Source organism: Brachyhypopomus gauderio, chromosome 9 (assembly GCF_052324685.1).
Source record: "Brachyhypopomus gauderio isolate BG-103 chromosome 9, BGAUD_0.2, whole genome shotgun sequence".
Classification (NCBI taxonomy): domain Eukaryota; kingdom Metazoa; phylum Chordata; class Actinopteri; order Gymnotiformes; family Hypopomidae; genus Brachyhypopomus; species Brachyhypopomus gauderio.
In genome coordinates, this window is record NC_135219.1 from 1,592,727 (window position 1) to 1,613,135 (window position 20,409).

Below are 20,409 nucleotides of genomic sequence, written 5' to 3' on the forward strand. Positions count from 1 at the left end.
TCTGGAGACCAGGGCCCAACAAATCTCCTGCTTCTGAGAACGTACACTGGCTGAGTTAAGGGTCAGCCCCGTGATCCGCAGTAGTGATTCTAAATGATCACTTTTCTCCAAAAGTTTTCTGCTGTGTCGACTTTTTCATTCTTTCTATTTCTTTTTTCTTTTTGTCAGGTTGAAGGAATGTTGTTGCAGCCAAAAACTAAATCAATGTTGAAGTGTGTGCAGACTCATTCAGCTGAGAAAAGGCAACGGTACTTACACAATTACTGCATTTTTAAAACTTCAATACGTCACTACGAACATACATTTTTCCTCAAAAGAAAAAAAAAATGAATTCATAGTAGTGATAGTTCCTAAATTTTGCAGTTATTTTTTTTCAGGACCTGTTGCTACAGGAAACATTCTTCTTGCTCAAAAGGAACAAGACAAACAAAATGCTACAATTAAAATTAAACTGGAAATAAAATAAATAATGAAACTGTCTTTTTCCCCCCTGTCACATTTAAATACAGGCTACATTTAATGATCCTATATTGTAATGCGTGTTGCAAGCAGTGTTGATGAAATGTCCTCTGAAAGAATGTCCTCTCTTTTGAGGACAATAGCAGCCATCCACTGAAGATACAGGTAGGCCTCCACTTACACACACTGTCATCCCCACATGGTCACTACAAGATAATCCCATTTCAAACAAAAGAACCTAATTAACGGATGCCATGGCAACGGTAAGCAGCTGACGACACGAGCACGCGGCCGGCAGCTGCGGAAGCACGGTGTGTGTATTCCGTGTTATGAAATAATCTCAATTATAATAACTTCGCGTCGAGGTTTTGTTTGGTTTCGCGCGTCTTTCGTCCACAACTAATTTACCTTCAGGAGCGACACGGAGAGCTTTCTACAGGAAGAGTAAACCTGCCACTCACAGCCGGGTCACTGGAGGCTCGGCCGCGCGTGAATGCAAATGAGCGTTTTGCTGGATTATAAATATTCAGAAGTGCATTCCCAGGCATTCAGGTGTCACGCGCTTAATCCGGCGCTGACAGTGGCGTTGCTCCTGCAAGTTTAAACAAACGCACTCCTGAAATAGAATTACAGCCTCACCTACTCCCACGTTAACAAAGTGAGGCGCCATTTATCTTATAGGCTAGTAATTACAGTTAATCAAAAAAATGTTGTTAATTTGAAGTACCTCAAAGCTAGTTTAAAATGTTGATAATGAGCAACATGAAATAATGCTACACAGGAGTGTGTATCAAGGGTAAAGAGGATTAGCAATCATTTGCATAATAAACAGACTAAACAACAAATAAATAAATAACCAAAACAGAGGTAAATAAACCTTGAAGTGAGTCCTTGTCTGCCTCCATTCCTTTGTACACAGTTTATTAATCAATATTTGTGGGCCATAATTACAGTTGTTTTACTCGTTCTAGGTAATGGAGATTCATAAGTGACCTGTCACAAATGCCTTATATGTTGCAGGGCTAATGAGTTCCCTTTGAGGCTTTCATTTATCAGTGGTTTGCCAAGTCGTCTGAGCGGCGGGAAATTAACTTTACGCTCTTTAATTGTGTTTTGTGTTTATCTCGAATCTTTAGCGCTACTTAAGGCCCGAGCGGTTCGGTCTTTATGGGTCCGCTCTTCGGCGCAGCAGTGGATCTCACTCAATGAATCAATGCATCCGACCCCGTTGGCGAGGCACAGCGGGGTGGCCCTGATCTAAAGGTGACCTTCTGGAGCTGCAGCGACTGTGGGTCCGCCTGTCTGTCCGTCCGCGTGTCTTCCGTCTTAATGTCTGTCCCTCTGACTGTGTGTCTGCCCGACAACAGACCCACCACTCCCGCTACAAGTGCACGAGATTGTCAAGTGTTGTTTTATTTGGCAATGAATTAACTAATTAATGCATTCTACATATCACATGCAAAATGTGCCCAGGCAGGTAAAATGCGTAAAATGCGTGTTGTGTGTATGTATATATATATATATATATATATATATATATATATATATATATATATATATATATATATATATATATATATATATATATAAACGTAGGTTAAAGAGCCATGGCGCTCGGTGGGGTAATTAGCCATTAGCCTAATTGTGCTTCTAAATTTGCAGAATTTCTCGTGTAGAATTAAGGGGGGTATCGGTACGGAAAATTCTCATATGCGACGAATATTGTCACGGGCCTATCAAGAAGTGAACGATGCAAAATCTAAAGGTAAACGCGGGCTTGCTTGACAGTGCACGCGGTTCGGTCTGTTCACTTTTTAAGACACTTCCTTGCTCAAATAATGCACTTCCTTGTTGTGCATATGAAATTTGAAAAAAAACTGTACAGACTTGCTCCTTATTAAGCAAATTATGGAGTCGTGGTATAGAATCGTGGTTGTTTTCGTGTTAGGTGAGCTGAGTATTAGTCCACAGCTATTGAGGAATAGGAATAAACACACCCTTCGTGATGCAGGCCTGCTCAGAGGCTTAAGTCTTAAACTGCCTTGCCTAAAGTCCAACCGTGTCCATACACGAGGTTCCAATGCGTTTAACACTACAAAACAGTGTTTACGGAGCCTTGAAAAGAGCTGATTTTTTCTCCTGCGTTTTCTGTCGTTGTGTAGCCCAACGAATAGTTTGAATATCTGATATAAGATAATCCTAAAGATTATATAGTTAATAATATAAATCGATAGAATATAAAAAATAACATTTTCACCACGGTCCAATCTTATCCTCTACCTGATCAAATAAATGCATAAATAATTAATTTCTTATTTCCCCCCAAAAGTTTTTGATTCAAGCGTTTTCCAGGCCTGGGAGAAACTCTGAGATGAAAGACCGCCTTTGCTAGGACATGATTGGTCGGCGGCACCGCACGGAGCGCTTTCGGCGCGCCTGAAGTGGGCGTGGCGAGTGTCAGTCTAGTTGAGTGGCAGGCTGCGCGCCGCTGGCCCCGCCCCCAGCTGCCCACGCTATTTGAGTGAGAGACGCCTATTCTATTCACTCAGAGCGCCGCTGGAGCCTCGTCAATGGGAGAGCAGCGCCGCGGTGGATGAGCGCACAGTGTTCCGCCAACTTCCAGCTGCACCATGGTCGGCACCTCGGTTCCCTGTTTGTGGACTATATTTTGCCTCCGTTTATGTTTTTATGCGAACACTGGAATAGCGCAGAACACAAGAGAGGGTAAGTGATAAAGTTTTACTACAGTCCTGCGATGGTCGCATCCTGAGAGCGGAGTGCGCCGTGTGTAGGAGCGACGGGCATAATAAAAGAGAAATGAGAGAGAAATGAGAGAGACGTACACACGACGGTCTCAGGTGATGCGGGGCTGGTTCCGAGCGGCTCCGTTCAGTGCGGGGCACCGCTGCGTCTCCAGTCGCCTCTCACATCACAATAACGCCAATGTGCATCGGCTCCAAATATTTTTCAAGTTGCAACATGCTGAATGTCTCTCGCTTCCCACGGAACCGTTTAATTGACTCGCGTCCTTCCTATGATCGGACCTGACCGCTCAAAACCGGCTCCCTCTCCCCAGAATGTGTTCCTGTCGCACCAGACAACTACACGACACGGGGATCGCTCTGTCCCTGGTTGACGCTAAACTGTTCACATAATGTTGGATGTCAGTCTGCCGAGGGCATCCTGTGGTGTCTAGACAGTCCGGTGCTAATATACGAAAAAATGTGTATCAAACTTCGAAAGATGATCTGGATCCAATCCAGCGAGCGCCGCACAGTAAATACTGCAACACTATTCTGCTCCGACAAATGCACATATGCCATAAGGCTTCGTTCATGTATTTTTCCCCCCACTTATGGCGACGATGACCTTCAGTGAAACAGGGCCAGTGGGGGGTTTTTCGTGGACAAATTCCCCCGCAATCGCAAATTAATCGACTTTGAGTGTTTAGTTCCCCTCTCAAGTTGTCGTGGCGCGCATAAAGGGTTTGAGAACAGGCGCCTGGTCCCCGTGTGTCCGCACCGCGTCTTCATTGTGCCGTTTGCGCACCGCACGGGATGATTGTGGATTATAGGCATTCAAAAACACGCATTAAAGAAAGTACGCTTCATCATCTTATTACAGAGCTCTCCGCTTAAAACCGCAGGGATTGAGCAACGGCTTTCGATCCCGACCCCGGTAAGCTGGTAAATTGCGCTCACTTGTAATCCTCGTATATTTTAATGACATATTCAGTGAATAAGACGCAATATAGAGGTCAGTCACAGTTGGACATCGGTGACATGAGTCCACAGGCGCTGGACATATTCAGTAGGACATTATGTGGCGTTATTCCCACACGCGAATACAGGTGCTCGTTTCACTAATGAAATAACATTTTATAAAGTAACCAGGACGCACAGTTCACTTTTGCTTTTTTTTAGGAAGAAGGCTATAAGGACAAAAATCAAGACTGTAGGCCGTTTGTCAGATGTACTTTTGCGTGCGTGCGTGCGTGCGTGCGGGAATAGCCCAGTGCGCGCGGTGGTCGCGCCCGCGAATGCGACTCACTAAAACTGGGGTGAAATAAAACAACACGCGTCCTCTCAGTCAAACACGATTTTTTTAACCTTCGGGTTTTAAACACAGGAACAGGTGCCAGGAGACGGTCTCTGTTCAATCGATGCTCTGTGTCAGAGACGCTAACTGGGGATCATTCCAGCCACTGGCTCTTAAAAATGGGTCAGAGTCTCCGAGTATCGCTCATACCTCCGCTGGCGTCTGCCGACGCTTCGGCGCAATAAGAAATACGTTAATTTAACGGTAACATTTCTTTATCTCTCATCGGCAGTAATCCTGTTGGATTCAAAGGCGCAACAGACAGAACTGGAATGGATATCGTCTCCTCCAAGCGGGGTAAGGCTTAATAACTACCCACCTCCCCTAAAGTCACTGTACGATATGGGATATTCTTAATTTAATTTTCAACTACTTCATCATTTGGCATATGACAGCTTATATTTGGTAACTGTAGCCGTTTCTTGTTGATGTGTAAACAGCGATCCTCTTCATGTTTTATTATCATAACCTGTTTCGTTAGAGGCGATGTGCAAGGGCCTATTCAGGGTACTTGTATTTTGTAAAACTTTCGGGGTCAAAGGTCGCGTGAGGAGATTATTCCTCATTTAATAATATACATTTAGGCTGCACGGTTTTATGACTACGGAGTTTAGGCTTACGCAGAGTAGCTTCTCTCCCATAGTCCAGGCCCATAGGCCTGTATCTTTTCTTCAGATTAGATTTCATGTTTAGTATGTGTGTGTGTGTGTGTGTGTGTGTGTGTGTGTGTGTGTGTGTGTGTGTGTGTGTGTGTGTGTGTGTGTTTTAAACTTACATTTTCTACGCAAATAAAAAAAAACTTAACTGAACAAAATAAATTGTTGAATGTGCATTTTTGGAAAACTATTTACTGGTTTTTCAAATGTGCACATTCAAGAAATCATTAATTATTATTTTTAACACTTTCTTTAGCAGTTTCTTTTTGTTTTGACCTAGCTTTGCTTAGCTGAGCTAGTGAATGTTAAATAAGTTCTTAAACAAAGAATGTTATTTTTCGCATTTTAAAATATTTCTCCCAGTTTTTAGATCTCAATTTTTTACACTTATTCTATACTTTTATTTAATCAAAGCCAAACCGATTTTATATCAGTGACCCGGTGCAGTTGTGTTTTACTTTATTTATGCTTTGTATCTTTATCTACTTGTACACTTTTAGTAAATGATTGGTATAGACCTGCAAGATTTTATTTTTGACTTCATAGACATTGTTGAAATCAACATTCTTTATGTTCAAAATTGACAAAACATTTGTAGTGAAATATTACAGATTTGAACACAGAAACATTTTTTATTTACTTTTATTTTTAGTTTATAAATAAAGTGTTTATTTATTTATTAACTCTCTTTCAGTGGGAGGAGATCAGCGGTCTGGACGAGAACTTCACGCCCATTCGCACATACCAGGTTTGCCAAGTGATGGAACCCAATCAGAACAACTGGCTTCGGACTAACTGGATAGAAAAGGGCGATGCACAGAGGATTTTTGTGGAGCTGAAATTCACCCTGCGGGACTGCAACAGTCTGCCCGGTGTGGTGGGCACGTGCAAGGAGACCTTCAACCTGTACTACCAGGAGACGGATGCCGAGGTGGGCAGGAATATACGCGAGAGCCAGTACGTGAAAATAGACACGATCGCGGCGGACGAGAGTTTCACGCAGGGCGACCTGGGCGAGCGCAAGATGAAGCTGAACACGGAGGTGCGCATCATCGGGCCGATCTCACGCCGGGGCTTCTACCTGGCCTTCCAGGACGTCGGCGCCTGCATCGCCCTGGTCTCCGTCAAAGTGTACTACAAGAAATGCTGGTCGATCATCGAGAACCTGGCCACGTTCCCGGACACGGTGACGGGCTCGGAGTTCTCTTCGCTGGTGGAGGTGGAGGGCACCTGTGTCACAGACGCAGAGGAGGAGGCCGACAACTCTCCCAAGATGCACTGCAGCGCGGAGGGCGAGTGGCTGGTGCCCATTGGGAAATGTATCTGCAGGGCCGGATTTCATCAAAAGGGTGACACCTGTGAACGTGAGTATCTTCACAACAGCATTCCTCCTGTTTCCTGGGCGGAACGTGTCTGCTGGGACTGTGGTTAAGGAAGATGTTGTATTACACACTCACTGATTAACCTCATGTGTGCTCGTGGGTGGATGACTGGACAATAGTGTAATTATTAAGTTATTATTATGCCATTACGTGAGTCATACAGGGGTCCATTTGGCAAGAAAATTACTGTTGTAATTGTTTGACTAGTCTTTGTCTAGTCATAAGCTTGTGATCATATTGTGAAATAATTCTGATTAATTTAGGGAATTATTTTATTTTTTTACGATTTTACAATACAAGTCTTGTAGAAAAAAAGCGTCAAAACAATAACACAAGCTTGAGAGAGAGGGGGGGGGGCATGAAACATGTATATTTGACAAGAACAATAATGATGGATTAAATCTGGAAGCAGATATCCTTGGCATAATAATGGGGGATCCAGTTAATTGTTTGATTAACAAGCTCTTAATTTATAGTGGAGGCGGTGTTGATATTGGGATTACACGATGACTTGCACTTGAGTCTAGACTCGTTCTTCAGCAGCTCTCTCTCTCTCTCTCTCTCTCAATTTCGATATCGCTTCTTTAATCTGGCACTGGGCCAGGTCAATAACTGACGAAACGCCCAGGTCTGGAGAAAGTCCAGCCAGTCCCTCCGTTGCTCCTGGGCCATTGGAAATGACCCTGACAAAGAGGGAAAACAAACAGCTGTGTGTCGTCGGCGACCGTGGTTGTTTACGATAGGGCCCTCCGAGGGAAGGCAATCGCACTCGGCCCCGCAGGGACACCTAACACCCAAACCTCCCTCCCACCCCTATTGACGCCCATTTTGGGCCGCCAGAACCTGAAGTACTTAAGTTCTGCCACTGTGTACCGGTGGAAGACGAGCATCGGCAAGAGTCCATAGGCGACCGCTTAGTTTCAGTCCGCTTAAGTGGCTTTGCCTTTCCCGAAGTCACTTAAGTCTTTCATGTGCAAATCGGGCCACCGTACCTTGGGCCGCTCGGTGGCTTATAGAGGATGCTGAGAGTTTCATAGGGAAACGGGTGTATGGCTTGTATGGCTTTTGCACATGCAGCCAGGTCCCTGTCATTACGTTAGCGCGTGAAGAGTGCTTCACAACGCAATTACACGTTGAGCAGCGTCAACGGCTGTCTGCTCGGCGGAGCTGAAGGGTGTCGAGAGGTTGTTTTGGAGCCGAAAGCCTGAGTTAGACAGACGAGTTCAGCATTGAGGGTGCTCCTTTGTAATTTGGGTTGTTTGACACACGTTCAGCGTAATAATGGGAGCTGTTTTCGTGTCGTGCCTTTTTGTAAAACCTGTTTGGGACTTTTTGTAATTTACTTACCTGGAACAAATAACACATTTCTGGAGTCGCTGCTGGAGAACTTAAGTCAAATATCTAAACTGTCCCTTAGGTCCGCGACCAGGACTTTTGTTACCTTATCTTGATAACTGTGAAAACTCATTTCATGAAAACCACACTCCTGTTCAAAAAGCCTGTGTGAAAGAAGGAAAAAAAGACAAAATACAAACAGCTACAGGGGCTTCTTTGGAGCTACTCCTGTAGGGAACAGCAGAATGGGGTGTGGTGCAATGCAGGGTGGGCGGGGCATAGGGCAGAGTGAGGCAAGGCGTAGTGCAGGGTGGGGTAGTGGGTTGGGATGGGGTGTAGAACAGGATGGGGTGGTGTGGGGCGGGGCATGGTGCAGAGTGGGGGCGTGGCATGGCTCAAGCCGTGTGGTCCTGCCATTATGAGTTTGGCGGTGCTGCTGGTTCTGGAAGCGTCCATGGCAACACCGCCACGTTTAATCTAAATCACAGGAACAACAAAAGTGCTGTGTCAGTGCGCCAGCCCCCAGCCCTTCTCCTGCTATTAAATTGCTCCGCACGGTGTTCACCACCCCAACCCCATACCCCCCCCCCCCCCCCCCCCCCCCAAGCTCAGAACAGGCTAAAAAATGCCGGTGGCCCCAAACACACCAGCCCCCCCAGGAGAGCAGTGCTGCAGTGTATTGTGGGAGTGCAGTGCTGTGAGAAACAGTCGCGTTTTTTAATATGGCGGGTCGGTCGGCCGCTGAGAATACACCCTGTGTATTGTAACGTTCTCCCGCTCCCTGCTTCTCTGCCTCTGTTTCTCTCTCTTCCCCACTCTCTTTCCCTCCCTCTCTCTCTCCCTCTCCCTCTCTCTCTTCGTCTCTCTGGCTTCAGCCATCCTGGGAGGACCCTGTGGCCGTGATGCTTTCTAGAGCGTGGTTTTCTCACACTCTCAGACTCTTACATTTTAATGTCTGCAGTGTGTGGGGAAAATATCTATCTATCTATCTGTCTATCTGTCTATCCGTCTATCCGTCTATCCGTCTATCCATCCGTCCTCTTTCCCTGTATAAATCTAGCCTACTCTATATGTTCAAATACATGCATACATTTCTTATATATGTTTTGCCATTTCTCCCTTTCCCGACACACAGTGTAGAGTCTGTGGAGGGGCTGTAGGTGAGTTGACCTGTCAGTCATGCTATGTGAGACGGCCCCTCTGTGTGCAGTGGCCTCCTCCTGATACGTGTGTTGTGATCTTCTCATTCATCACCCGAGCTGGTGGTTGGTGGGGGGGTGTAGCAGCGGTGGTGGTGGTGGTGGCTATCTTTCATTTTTCTTCTTTCTGTCTCTCTCTCTCTCTCTCTCTCTCTCTTCGTGCGGTTCTTCAGTGGGGCCCTGCAGCGTCTCCCGCCCCTGCCGCCCCCCCTGCCGGGACCCTCAGTGTTCGCAGCGTTGAAAAGGAGCAATGTGGAGTATTTGATGGCCCTGGCCTGGGTTTATTTGCATAGAGTTGTGTGCTGCTGGGTAAAGAGGAAAAAAAAAAGAAAAGAAAGGAAAAATCTGCGTTCCTTCATACGCAGGGCCCTGTTTGCTAGTGTCCATGCTGAGGCAATGGCCACCGCATTCCCCAGTCATAGTGAAAAGGACCTTATAGACAGACATTGCACTCTTTGTTTGCTCAAGACCCAGCCCTGTTTTTTTGTTTTGTTTTGTTTTTGAGCAATTCTCGGAATGTATGTTGCTCGGTTTTAACACGTCGTGTAATTGCGTTTTGACCGTGCGGGGTGGGCGGGGAGAGCTGCCGGCTGATCGGCTCGTCCTAGCCTGTGCGTGAGAAGGATGTCTGTGGAGAAGAAGAGGCGAATACCTCCGCGGTTGGCATGGGGGGAAAAGAGGGCCCCCCGTTTTTCCCCGTGCGCCATTTGCTAACACGCTAACGAGCAATTTAGCATCGCTCGCCTAGCACCCGACAGACGCCACCCTCATCCGTCTTGGCCCCGTCAGGGGGCTGGACAGGAGTTAGTCAGAGCTTGATGGATGACCCACACCCTGGGGGCGAAGGCTGCTCACCACGGGGCGGGGGGCACGGCCGCAGCGGTAGCGGCCGCGGAGGGAAGCTAGCGCGCGGGCCCGCGGATGCACTCTCTCTGCATGTCAAATGCTGTCACCGGGACTCGAGGGACCAGGGGGTGTGGAGGGGGAGGGGCCGGTCTCGGGCCCCCCGACACTCGCCTGATTGATCAGGTGTGAAGGTGGCGGCGGGAAGCAGGCGTCCGCTGGAAGCCGCCTAAGTGATCTCAATTATTCAAACGGATGCGGGGCTCCTGCAGTCGGGGTGGGGGGGGGGGGGGGGGGGGGTGGTAGGGTTGAGGGGGCCAGATTCAGCGTTTGATGGATGAGGGGCCGTCTCTCCACAGCCCGGGGTGATTTTTCCTCCCCAGGCAGGTTCGATTGGGCAGGTGGAGCTGTGAGACTCGAGCTTCTCGTCCCTGGCGGCAGCCGTCCGGACAGGACCGGCGAGCAAACCTTGGAAGCTCGGTCTGCTTTCAAGCTGTGTTGGGCTGGGGAAACCTCAATATGAGGTTCACTAACGCTGGGAAGTTATACCTGGTCATTTGGGAATGCTAAATAAACCTTGTCATGAATTTTAAAACACCCAGGTCTCGTATGTTTGATCCCAAATTTAGAAGCTTTTTTTTTTCATAAATACACTCCGTTTTACCTTGTGGCAAAAAAGAGTGCAAATGAGTGTGTTTTTTTTCCGTCTCGGTAGAATCTGTGTTTGGCCCGCCGTCACCGGTCTTCCTGGCCTTTGTCTCTGTGGGTGTAAAGGGAGAAAAGTGTGAGGTTATGTAATAAGTTATTGATTTTGCTCTTAGCGGGAGATTGAGGTGCTGAGCCCAGCATTGCGGTGCTGTCCCTCAGGACGACCACACTGACAACAGGAGTGTCCCCACCACTCAGCCGGAGCTAAGGCCCCTCGGCCTGCTCACATATCACTTTCACCCGGCTGCCTGGGGTTAAAGCTGCGATAGAGCCAGCTCGGGTTAAAGCTGCAGTACACACGCGCGCACATACGTACGTACACGCCACTGCATGCTGCGTGCACGCTTAAGTAGACACACGTGCACAGACATACACACAGCGTGCGTGCTTAAATGGGCATACACAAATGAAACACAGAGTTTTTGTGTGGATACAGACTAAACGGACACACACACACACACACACACACACACACACACACACACACACACACACACACACACACACACACACACACACACAGGGACACTCATCTCAAAACAGGTCTGCACTGGCCTGGCTGATTGCCTTGCCAACGGACAGACGGCAAGCAATTACAAAAAAGACAGGTGGATGTGTGAGTGTGTGTGTGTGTGTGTATAGGCAAGAGTGTTACCATTAAGGCAGGGTAAGAGAGCAAACTCACTCAAGTGTGTGTGCACATGAGGAAAGTTTAGACAGCGTGGAGACGGCTGTGTAGAAGCCAGTGTGTCAAGTTTTAGATAACGGTCGAAAAAGGGGGTTTCAGGCTTTCGTGTGTGTTTCTTTGTGTGTGTGTGTGTGTATGTGTGAGGGTGTGTGAAGGATCGATGGAGATGTCACGATGGGTTAGTGTTTCTGGGAGGAGGGCGGGGGTCTCCGTGTGTGCCGTGCTGTGGTAGGGGGCCTTTGTTTTGGAGTGGAAGGGGCCGGGGGGGGCGGGGGGCCGGTTACTCAGGCAGGACAGGGGTCAGCCCGCCAGCTCATCCATCTTCCAGTCTGCCGGCGACCTGTCAGGTGCCCCGCACTCGCTCCTGAGAGGACTGGGCCGTCCCGCATTGTCCGAAGCCCGTCCGGCCGCAGCCATGTGTGAAGGAAGTTAATATTCACTGACCTGGCGCATAGCTAGAGAGAGACCCCGGTGACGGGCACGAAATCACGGCACTACCCGAAGAAACACCAAAGACCCCCCCCCCCCCCCGCTCGACAGCCGCCAGGCCCTCATCTGTCCGTTGATAGCTGTCTGTCCGCCTGTCCGTTCTCGCCGGGCGACCAGAATAGGTCCCGGCTAATCCACTGTCACATTAAGAAGACAAAGGCCTGCGGGGCTTTTCAGGACATAAAAACAGGGGTTTTTTTTTTGTTGTTTTTTTTTCCCCCTGAACCCGCATTCTTGGATTACTATTTTCTGTAGGGTCCTCTTTACTCTTGCTGAACCACAAGCTAATAAACGGAACATTTACGGCTGAGTTTCCAGAAAAAAAAAGCTTATTCGTTGCTGCTTTATACAAAGCGTTTTAATTTGTCCGTAGATGTCCGTGGCCGGACCCACCCTTCCTGTGATGAATATGCCTGCAGTCACCTCATGGCCCTCTCCCTCTGTTTAATGCTCGTCAGGGATAAAGTACCAGAGTAACTATGTTCTCGCTAAAGCATTTAGGTACGTCAGCAAAGCTCTCCGTGAAGGCGCCGACATGCTTGTTTCAACTGCCTTCACTGCGATGAATTCTGTGTCCTAAACGACCCAGCCTGCTTTATTTATTTATTTATTTATTTTACTGTTTTGATGTTTATGAAATCGACATTTACTTCCAGAAAGTTTCATGAAGTTTGAATTAATACACAAGGGTCCCGTCTATTTTACTAAGTTACAAAAGAACAACTGAGGAAGAGAAGAAGACCTCCTCTCGATATTTGGCATGTCTTTTGGCTTGTGAATGTGCAAACATTTATTGCACACCGAACTAGTATCTTTTCAAGTATTATTATTTATTAGCTAGCATGAAATAACTGATGCTTTGTTCTTCCAAATGAACGGAAATTTGAAATGTTTATAAAAACAGAGTGAGTTAAAACATCATAAGGGAAAAGCATTTGTTTGCAATTACGCTGTTTTAGTTCTATGCAGTTCTTGTGAAACTGCCAGTGTCACTCTTCATAGATGTTTTTGTTTATGAAGAAGTGTTTATTTTTCATTATCAGAGGTCAGCAAGTGTTTTAGCGAGAGCAACTTACCAGATCCATCATTAAAGAAGGGTCTGCTTGTTAGAGTATAATCACACACCAAAGCACAGAGTCTGAACAGACTGTCTGTAAACAAGAGATTAACAAGAATAAATACCACATATGAACCAACAGCCCCCACACGCAACACACACACACAAACACACACACACACACACACACACACACACACACACACACACACACACACACACACACACACACACACACACACACACACACACACTTACTATCAGCTATTTGGGGAAGCAAACACTGATTGTCATTCTAGTATGTACTAATTCTATATCTAAGTATAAAATAATAAATAAATCCTGGCAGTAATGTCTTCCTTCCCTGCAGTCCTCTGGTTATTGTAATTCTGGCATAATTTGGTGTCCACAAATAGCCCGAGAGTCGTGTCAGGTTGCTGCCCTAGACAAGAAAAAGGGGCAGCTTGTCTGACCAGTTGATTTTTGTTATCTATACATGTGCGAATTAGCATTTGTTTACACTACAGCACTGACAGGAACTGAGGATTGGATTCAGTGGCTGATCGATTGGCCTCCAGACCCCACGCAGGGAGAAAGCAGTGGGAATGTGTGTGTGTGTGTGTGTGTGTGTGTGTGAGAGAGAGAGAGAGAGAGAGAGTCAGAGTTAGCCGTGGGGGATGTGTGGAACCATGGTGATAGCCTTCAGTTGGCTTGACACTGTTCTTTTGCTTAGTCACCTCTGTCGCAGCTGTAAAGTCGCACAAGTTGTGTGTGTGTGTGTGTGTGTGTGTGTGTGTGTATTATATCTCTAACTTGCTGACTCTGCATGGTTATAGAGCTGATTAGTTGTGGTCATAGTGGGTCTTTGGCAGACTACACCTTTTGCCACATCTCCCTTTTTATGTGCTAAATAACTGATTACCCTTTCTCATTTAATACCATTCATCTCTCTCTCTCTCTCTCTCTCTCTCTCTCTCTCTCTCTCTCTCTCTCTCCCTCTCTCTTTCTCCCCCTCTCTTGCTGTATCATCAACAACACTTTTACTTCCCTTCTAGTTGTTCTCTTATAATGCAAACACACGCACATACACCCACACCCACACGGACTCCGTCCTGAATGTTAAAAGCAATTCGGGCAGGACGATTCTGTCCGTTGGGTAGAGGAATTAATTCGGAAGGCTTGGCCGCGGACGGCGGGATGAAGTGGAGACGTTGGGGAGTCGAGGAGTTTCTCCTCTCTGCGTCTCCGCCCGTCCCAGGGGTTCAGCTGCGGCCTGTAATGTATATACAGGATAACTGATTTAATGTTACAGCGCTCTTTGTTTTTCACTCGCAAATATGCATGCAACAAATTAGCCGCTCTCCCAAGGGTGGAAAATTACAGGTGCTGGAGGCAATGCTTATTCTTCTATTTCGCAACCACTAGTGCGCTCAGTAGTGTACAGAGCTTCAGGAAGTAAAAGGGTCTTCCTATACGTTTCCAGTTGCTCCCGAACCTTAACAAGACCCTTTTAGATGGGTTCAGCCTTCCAAAGCACCGCAGATCCTCAACGTCCCCCTTATCGGTACCCTTCAAGTACCGGTACCCCCAAGTGTTAATGCTTCCAGCATTATGTTTATATAGTTTATTTTCTGCACTGCGTTTTTATGACATAATTTGAACCGACAAACATCTGGCAGGCCACCCGGATGTCCGGTCTGTTCCACGGCATCTGCAGTGGTGGATTTCCGTCGTGTTGTATTTAGCCCCTAATCAAATCTCCCCGTAGCTGACGTGTGAGGGCGGGGAGCGGGTTGAGCAGGCCCGGGTCTGGCCCAGCTGCGTCTGGCCCCTCCAGCCGACGCGGATGCGACCGTCGGGGGCCTGTGGGAGTCCACGCTAATCCTCCGCCATCCAGGCGAGGCATCGTTTTACGGTCGGCCCCGGCGACGATCGGCCCTGGCGACTGACGGATGGCTGGGAAGCTGTTCTCCTCCGTGACAGAGGCATCGATCCTGGCTGTATCTGCAGCTCCAGTCTCCTGTATCTCCAGCTCACACTCCCACACTGAGACCTCGTCAGCTGCCACATACATAATTTACGCTGCATTATGCCCAGTCCTGCTGCTGCCTGCTTTATTCAATATGGCTGTTATTAAGAACTAAAAAGTTATTGCTAGACCTTTGGAACGTAGGATCCTGGACACTTTGATCTGCTTCAGGCCTGTTCTTTCTCTCTCTTTCTCTCTCTCTTTCACTCTCTCTCTCACTCCATCTTTCTCACTTCATCTCTGGATTTTCAGGTTTTGGGGGCCATCCTGTCAAAGTGTCCTTGCACACACTGTAAGAGAATGCTAATCTTCTCTTTGTTTCTCGGTGCAAGCTACTTATCTCCCCCTCCGCATAGGTGGCGGCTGTGAATGGGACGCTTGTCCGTGTGCGGGGATCGGCCCCTTAATCCCGCCCCCCCTCCCGCCGGCTATCCTGCCACGTTCTGGACGGATCGGCCTGAACACAATCCTTCTTTTAACCATTTAATCTGCAGTTTGCATAGTTCCACCTTCCGCCTGTAACCCCCCGTGTAACATTTTGTACTTGGTGCCCAGAGGCCCGTCATTCCAGGGCCCTTGGAGGTGCCAGCCCCGACAGAAACCGGATCCCGCCCCGCTGAGCGGCTTCCTCGCAGGCCTTGGGTGCCTCCCAACCACCTCAGCAAGGCTTGCCTCCATTTCCTGGAGCCAGGCAGGCCCCGCCCCTCCTGCAGAGCCCCGCCCCTCCTGCAGAGCCTCCCAACCACCTCAGCAAGGCTTGCCTCCATTTCCTGGAGCCAGGCAGGCCCCGCCCCTCCTGCAGAGCCCCGCCCCTCCTGCAGAGCCTGGTTTAAAATGTCCGGAGGCTTACCAAACGTTGCTCAACATGACTTACTGTGAGGAGCTTGGCTTTTTACTTTTTTCTCCTTTCAAGTGCGAGCACTTTCGTAATTTTTCACAGGTCGAGGTTGTCAAAGAGCATGTGTTGCTAATCCATTACGCGCAGGTCAAGTCTAGGTGTGCTGTCAACATTTTTGATGGATATTTTAAGGGGCATTTTTAATTGCAGGGTAATGTTAATTTCCCTGTGTATCTTGGCAACACTAAAATCAAGGCAAATATGGTTTTACACTCCTTCTTCTTGCGTGATAGTAGTTCAAAGGTCAAAGAACTGGCCTGCAGCTGAAGGGATCATGGTTAATAATGTTTTAACCTCGAAATGCCCAAGGGGCCTTGTCCCTGCAAACCAGCTAAAACGAGTCACTTTGAGCAAAAGCAGAAAAGAGAAAAATAATAAACGGGGCTGGGAATTAATTTGAAGGTTCAGGAAGAAGAAGAAGGAATGCGACGCAATTAAAATGTCGTAACATACTCCGGCGACAATGAATGCCAAAGAGAGGATGGAGCTCTTTTGTTGCAGAATGTTGAAAGAGGGCAACGATGTCCCTGAAATAAGAAAACAAACCCCGTCCTTTATCTCGCTCGACCCGCTCAGAAACAGACACCGCTCCAGCTCGCCCCCTTTGCCCTGTGGGGCCGGGGCCGCACCGCTTGCTATCCCCCCTCCCTTTCCCCTCTCACCGCGTCGCTGCCTTCACCGCTATAATAGCACGCAATCATCACGCCGTGGCCTCCGCCGGCCGTTCTCTCTTCGGTCCAGCCGAGGTGAATTTCAAATGGAGGGCCGAGGGGCGGGTTGGCTCGGTTGGGCCGGCTCAGATGCCTCGCCAGTGCCCATGACTCCACGGGCCCGGCGGTGGTTCATCTACCGCATGCGGGCACGACGCCGACTCTCTGTCTGACTCGCTTTTCCCACAGCGTGCGGCATCCGTCACACAGAGCGAGCTACCGGTTTGCCAACTTCGAGGGCACGCCAAGCCGAAGCACTGGAGGTTTGGGGAAGCTCGATATCAACTTCCCACTGAAGAGATTTCCTCTCGGAATTGATTGTAGATTGCAACCATCCTGGCTCCAAGTCGTGTGCGAGAAGCATCTCTTGGATAACGTGTTAGGGTTGACGTGGGGGAAAATAAAACACTCATCTGTGGAGCTTCTGCAAATTGAATGGCAGGTATTGTTGGGTAAAGGCAGTGCTTGTTGGAAGCCACCTGAGCAGAATAATCTGTCAATCAGTGTGAGATTATCTGAGGGAAGGAGACAACAGACGAGGTGCCAGACTGTCACATCAGGACATTAGAAATAATTATCATCTGTTATGGCCACAGGAAACGATAAGTCAATCTGTCATAAACTGGCACCACCAGCTGGGCGGCTCATCCATCCTCTCCACTTGTGTTTTAATCAGCAGCGCGCTTTCTCCCTTCTCGGATTGCCAGTCGTGTTTGGACGCCGCTCAAGAATGTTTAGAAAACCGGGCACGGAACGAACCCAAAAGAACCGAAAGTGCTATTTTAACCCGTCCCAGGCCTGGGTTCTGCTCGCCTGAGCGGCTGGAGGAGATAGCGCTTTTGTCTGATGGGCCCAGTGTGGGGAATGTCATGGAGGCACCTGCCAGAGTGGGAGAACGGCCACCGGCCTCACCGGGGATTGTGATGGCCAAGAAGACCAAGAATGGGGAAAAATACAGACTGAGGGGAGGGTTCTGTGTCCCTGACTCAAAACAGAAGGCTTCAGCAATGGAGGACACATTACAGCTGCTGGTCCTTGCTTCCACCAGTCCCTGAGAAGGCCTGTCAGGTGGCCGCTGCCTTGTGCTTCCTCACTTTGTTTAGCCTCGGCGTCTTCTGAGAGCTGACTAACTGCCTTGTGCCGTAAACGAGGGCCGATTGTTGTCTGCTCATGGCACCCTGTCTCACTGCCCATTACCTCGTTCCCATTAGCTCGTCTTCGCCCACACCGCGCCTCAAACCGAATCCCGTCTGTACCTTTCTGCTAGTGCTAGTTTCCCTACCCTGCTAGGAAAGTCACAATATCAGGTTATCGAATGGTATGTTAAGTGTTGAATGTTATTTAGTGTCAGAGCATTTCTATGCTTACTTGTTCTCGCATTATGTGTCATGTTCTCGTGGGAATATCATGGCATGCCAGATCATATAATGCTAACAATGAAATGTTAGCACACATCACCTGCGACGCAAAAATGATGCATGCGGGTCAAATTTGTCAAGCTTTGTTCACTTCTTTGAATAGAAATAATACCGTTTGACGACATATTAAAGCTATCATTGTTCCTCATGGAAGGGGCAGGCTAGCATATGCTAGACAAAAAGTGCATGGTTGGTTTGAGCTTGCTAGCCAAGGCCATGTTGTTCTGGCCTGACTTGGCAGCATCTGTGCATGTCACTCCGAGGGAGAGATGAGGGACGCCTCTCGGCTTTAGCCTCAGCACTGATCGCTTCGGCGCGCTTTGAGTTTAAGCCTAATTTGCCGCCTGCTTGCCCGAATAAGCATCTCAGGGATCCTCAACAAACCACGCGCAGGAAGCCAGCGGGTCAGCAGGTCGAGGGCCCTCCTGTTTTGGCGATATGCGGAAACGCTAATCTTAGCATGTTAGCGAGATAGCCCGCTGGAAGACTGCGGCCGCCACTTAAGCCCCTGGCTCATGTGGGATCTGCCCTTCACACAGGAGCTCAGACGCTAACCCACACACCAGCTTACCAGCAAGTGTAATGGTTTCGTCTTTTATTATTGTTCATGGACACCCCCCACCCGACACTGCCACAGCCATTCGCCATCTGGCCCTCGAAATAAAGCCTTGCGTGTTAAGCATTATAAGTGTTCTCAGTCAAATTATCAAAACAATATTCCCAGATGTTTAGTCATCGGACAGACATTAAGTAATGGATCTACTTGGTGATTGCCTCTATTGAATTATATATATAAAAAAAACTGGCTATTGAGCTGAAGGTGAAATATGAGGGTAAATAAGCTCAAAGCACCACAGATCGTGTGTCCTGCCCCCAGACCTCTCAGCCTCTGTTACTGCTTCTCCTTTCAATTACCGCTCCTCACAGGTAGAGGAATATCATGGATAAAATCACAACTCTCTTTCTCCTCTGGCGGCCCGAGAGCGGTTCTATTCGGGGCGGCCGTACCGAGCTGGGCCGCTGAAGCAAATAGGCACTGACAGGGCTTTCATGTAGTTGAAATGGGGATACCCCCCCCCCCCCCCCCCCCATCAGAGCTCCCTCATTCTCAACCCGAGGTGTTAAAAAGAGGAGGGCGGGAAGCTTTCCTGTGCTCCCTCCGTTTAAGACTCGTCACAGGAAAAAACGTTTCCGCTCTGTTAAAAAGGAAAAGAAAAAAATATATAGAAAAACCAAGCGGAATGAAATGGAGATCTTAAAAGGGGACGGTCTTTGGGCTGAAAACCGATAGCGAGGTGTCCCCGCTAATAAAACGGGCACGTGGCAGGGCTGCCTGTCTCCGGGTCACACGTGTGGCCCTGGACTCCAAACGGAATCACGGGAGCCGCATTCCCATCTCAGTCTAAAGAGGAATTTACGCAAACAGCTGGTGTGAGCACGGATTAGCTCTGTTTAGGCGCCAGCGCGCAAGGCCAGTCCCAGAATAGCACTTTGTTTCAGCTGCAGCTACAACACGGAGAAAATCAGCCTCAGAATATGCCAGTCAAGCCCCCCTCACACACCATCCATTCAGGTCAGGGTTAGCATTAGCTCATCTCCGCGTTCCATTAAGAAATCTTCCAAACACAAAACTGAAGCTCAAAATGTCCAAGTCCTCAATCCATTGTAATTATGCCAAGATTCGAAACTGTTCAGCGATCAAATTACGAAGAAGCTGTGGGAGAATTGCACAAAGGAACTCCAAAGGTTCTGGAGAGTAAAGGTTCGAGGTCACTCGTCTCTGGTGTTCTTGTGGGCCTTAATTTGCGGCGCCTACAGACACTGACCGTATGGCCCAGTGGAGTCGGCTGGGGGTGGAGATGACTCGGCGTCATTGAGACGTGTGCGGGAGATTCGTATGCTGTACCCAGGGGCTAAGTGGCCCTAATTTGAGCTCCGTGTGTGTGTGTGATCTGAGGCTGCCTGCAGCAACTAACCCCCCCCCCCCCCCCCCCCCAAAGGTGAAAAAATGAAATAATCCCTTTAAGTTACCCATTTTCTAGGCTCACCTTGCCTTTGTTTTTAGACTGCTTAGAGGTCATCTCTCTCTCTCTCTCTCTCTCTCTCTCTCTCTCTCTCTCTCTCTCTCTCTCAAATAAAGCTAGACTATTTTGAAAATAAACTTACCAGTATTTACAGGGGGATCAGTACGATCAGCCATAAGTAAACATATGCTAGGCTCCTCTGCTACCTCCTGTAGATTCTGTGTGTGTGTGTGTGTGTGTGTGTGTGTGTGTGTGTGTGTGTGTGTGTGTGTGTGTGTATGGAGGGGGTTGTTAAGCATGCTCCTGGTGCCGGAGGGGCAGTTTGATCCAAACGCCAGCTGTTGTAAGATGTGAACACAAGCTCACTGATCGGGTTCTTCCATGCCCTCTTTTTTATGTGAACTCAACTGTGAAAG

General features: G+C 48.2%; 1 protein-coding gene across 1 annotated transcript in view; it reads left to right on the forward strand.

Moving 5' to 3' along the window:
* Positions 1–3,014: 3,014 nt before the first annotated feature.
* epha7 (eph receptor A7) overlaps positions 3,015–20,409 on the forward strand; it is a 59,217-nt gene continuing 41,822 nt past the window's right edge. Inside the window, 3 exon segments of the mRNA XM_077016395.1 lie at positions 3,015–3,183; positions 4,790–4,854; positions 5,908–6,577. Of these exon segments, the coding sequence (XP_076872510.1) occupies positions 3,090–3,183; positions 4,790–4,854; positions 5,908–6,577 (829 nt within the window). The 5' untranslated portion in view covers positions 3,015–3,089.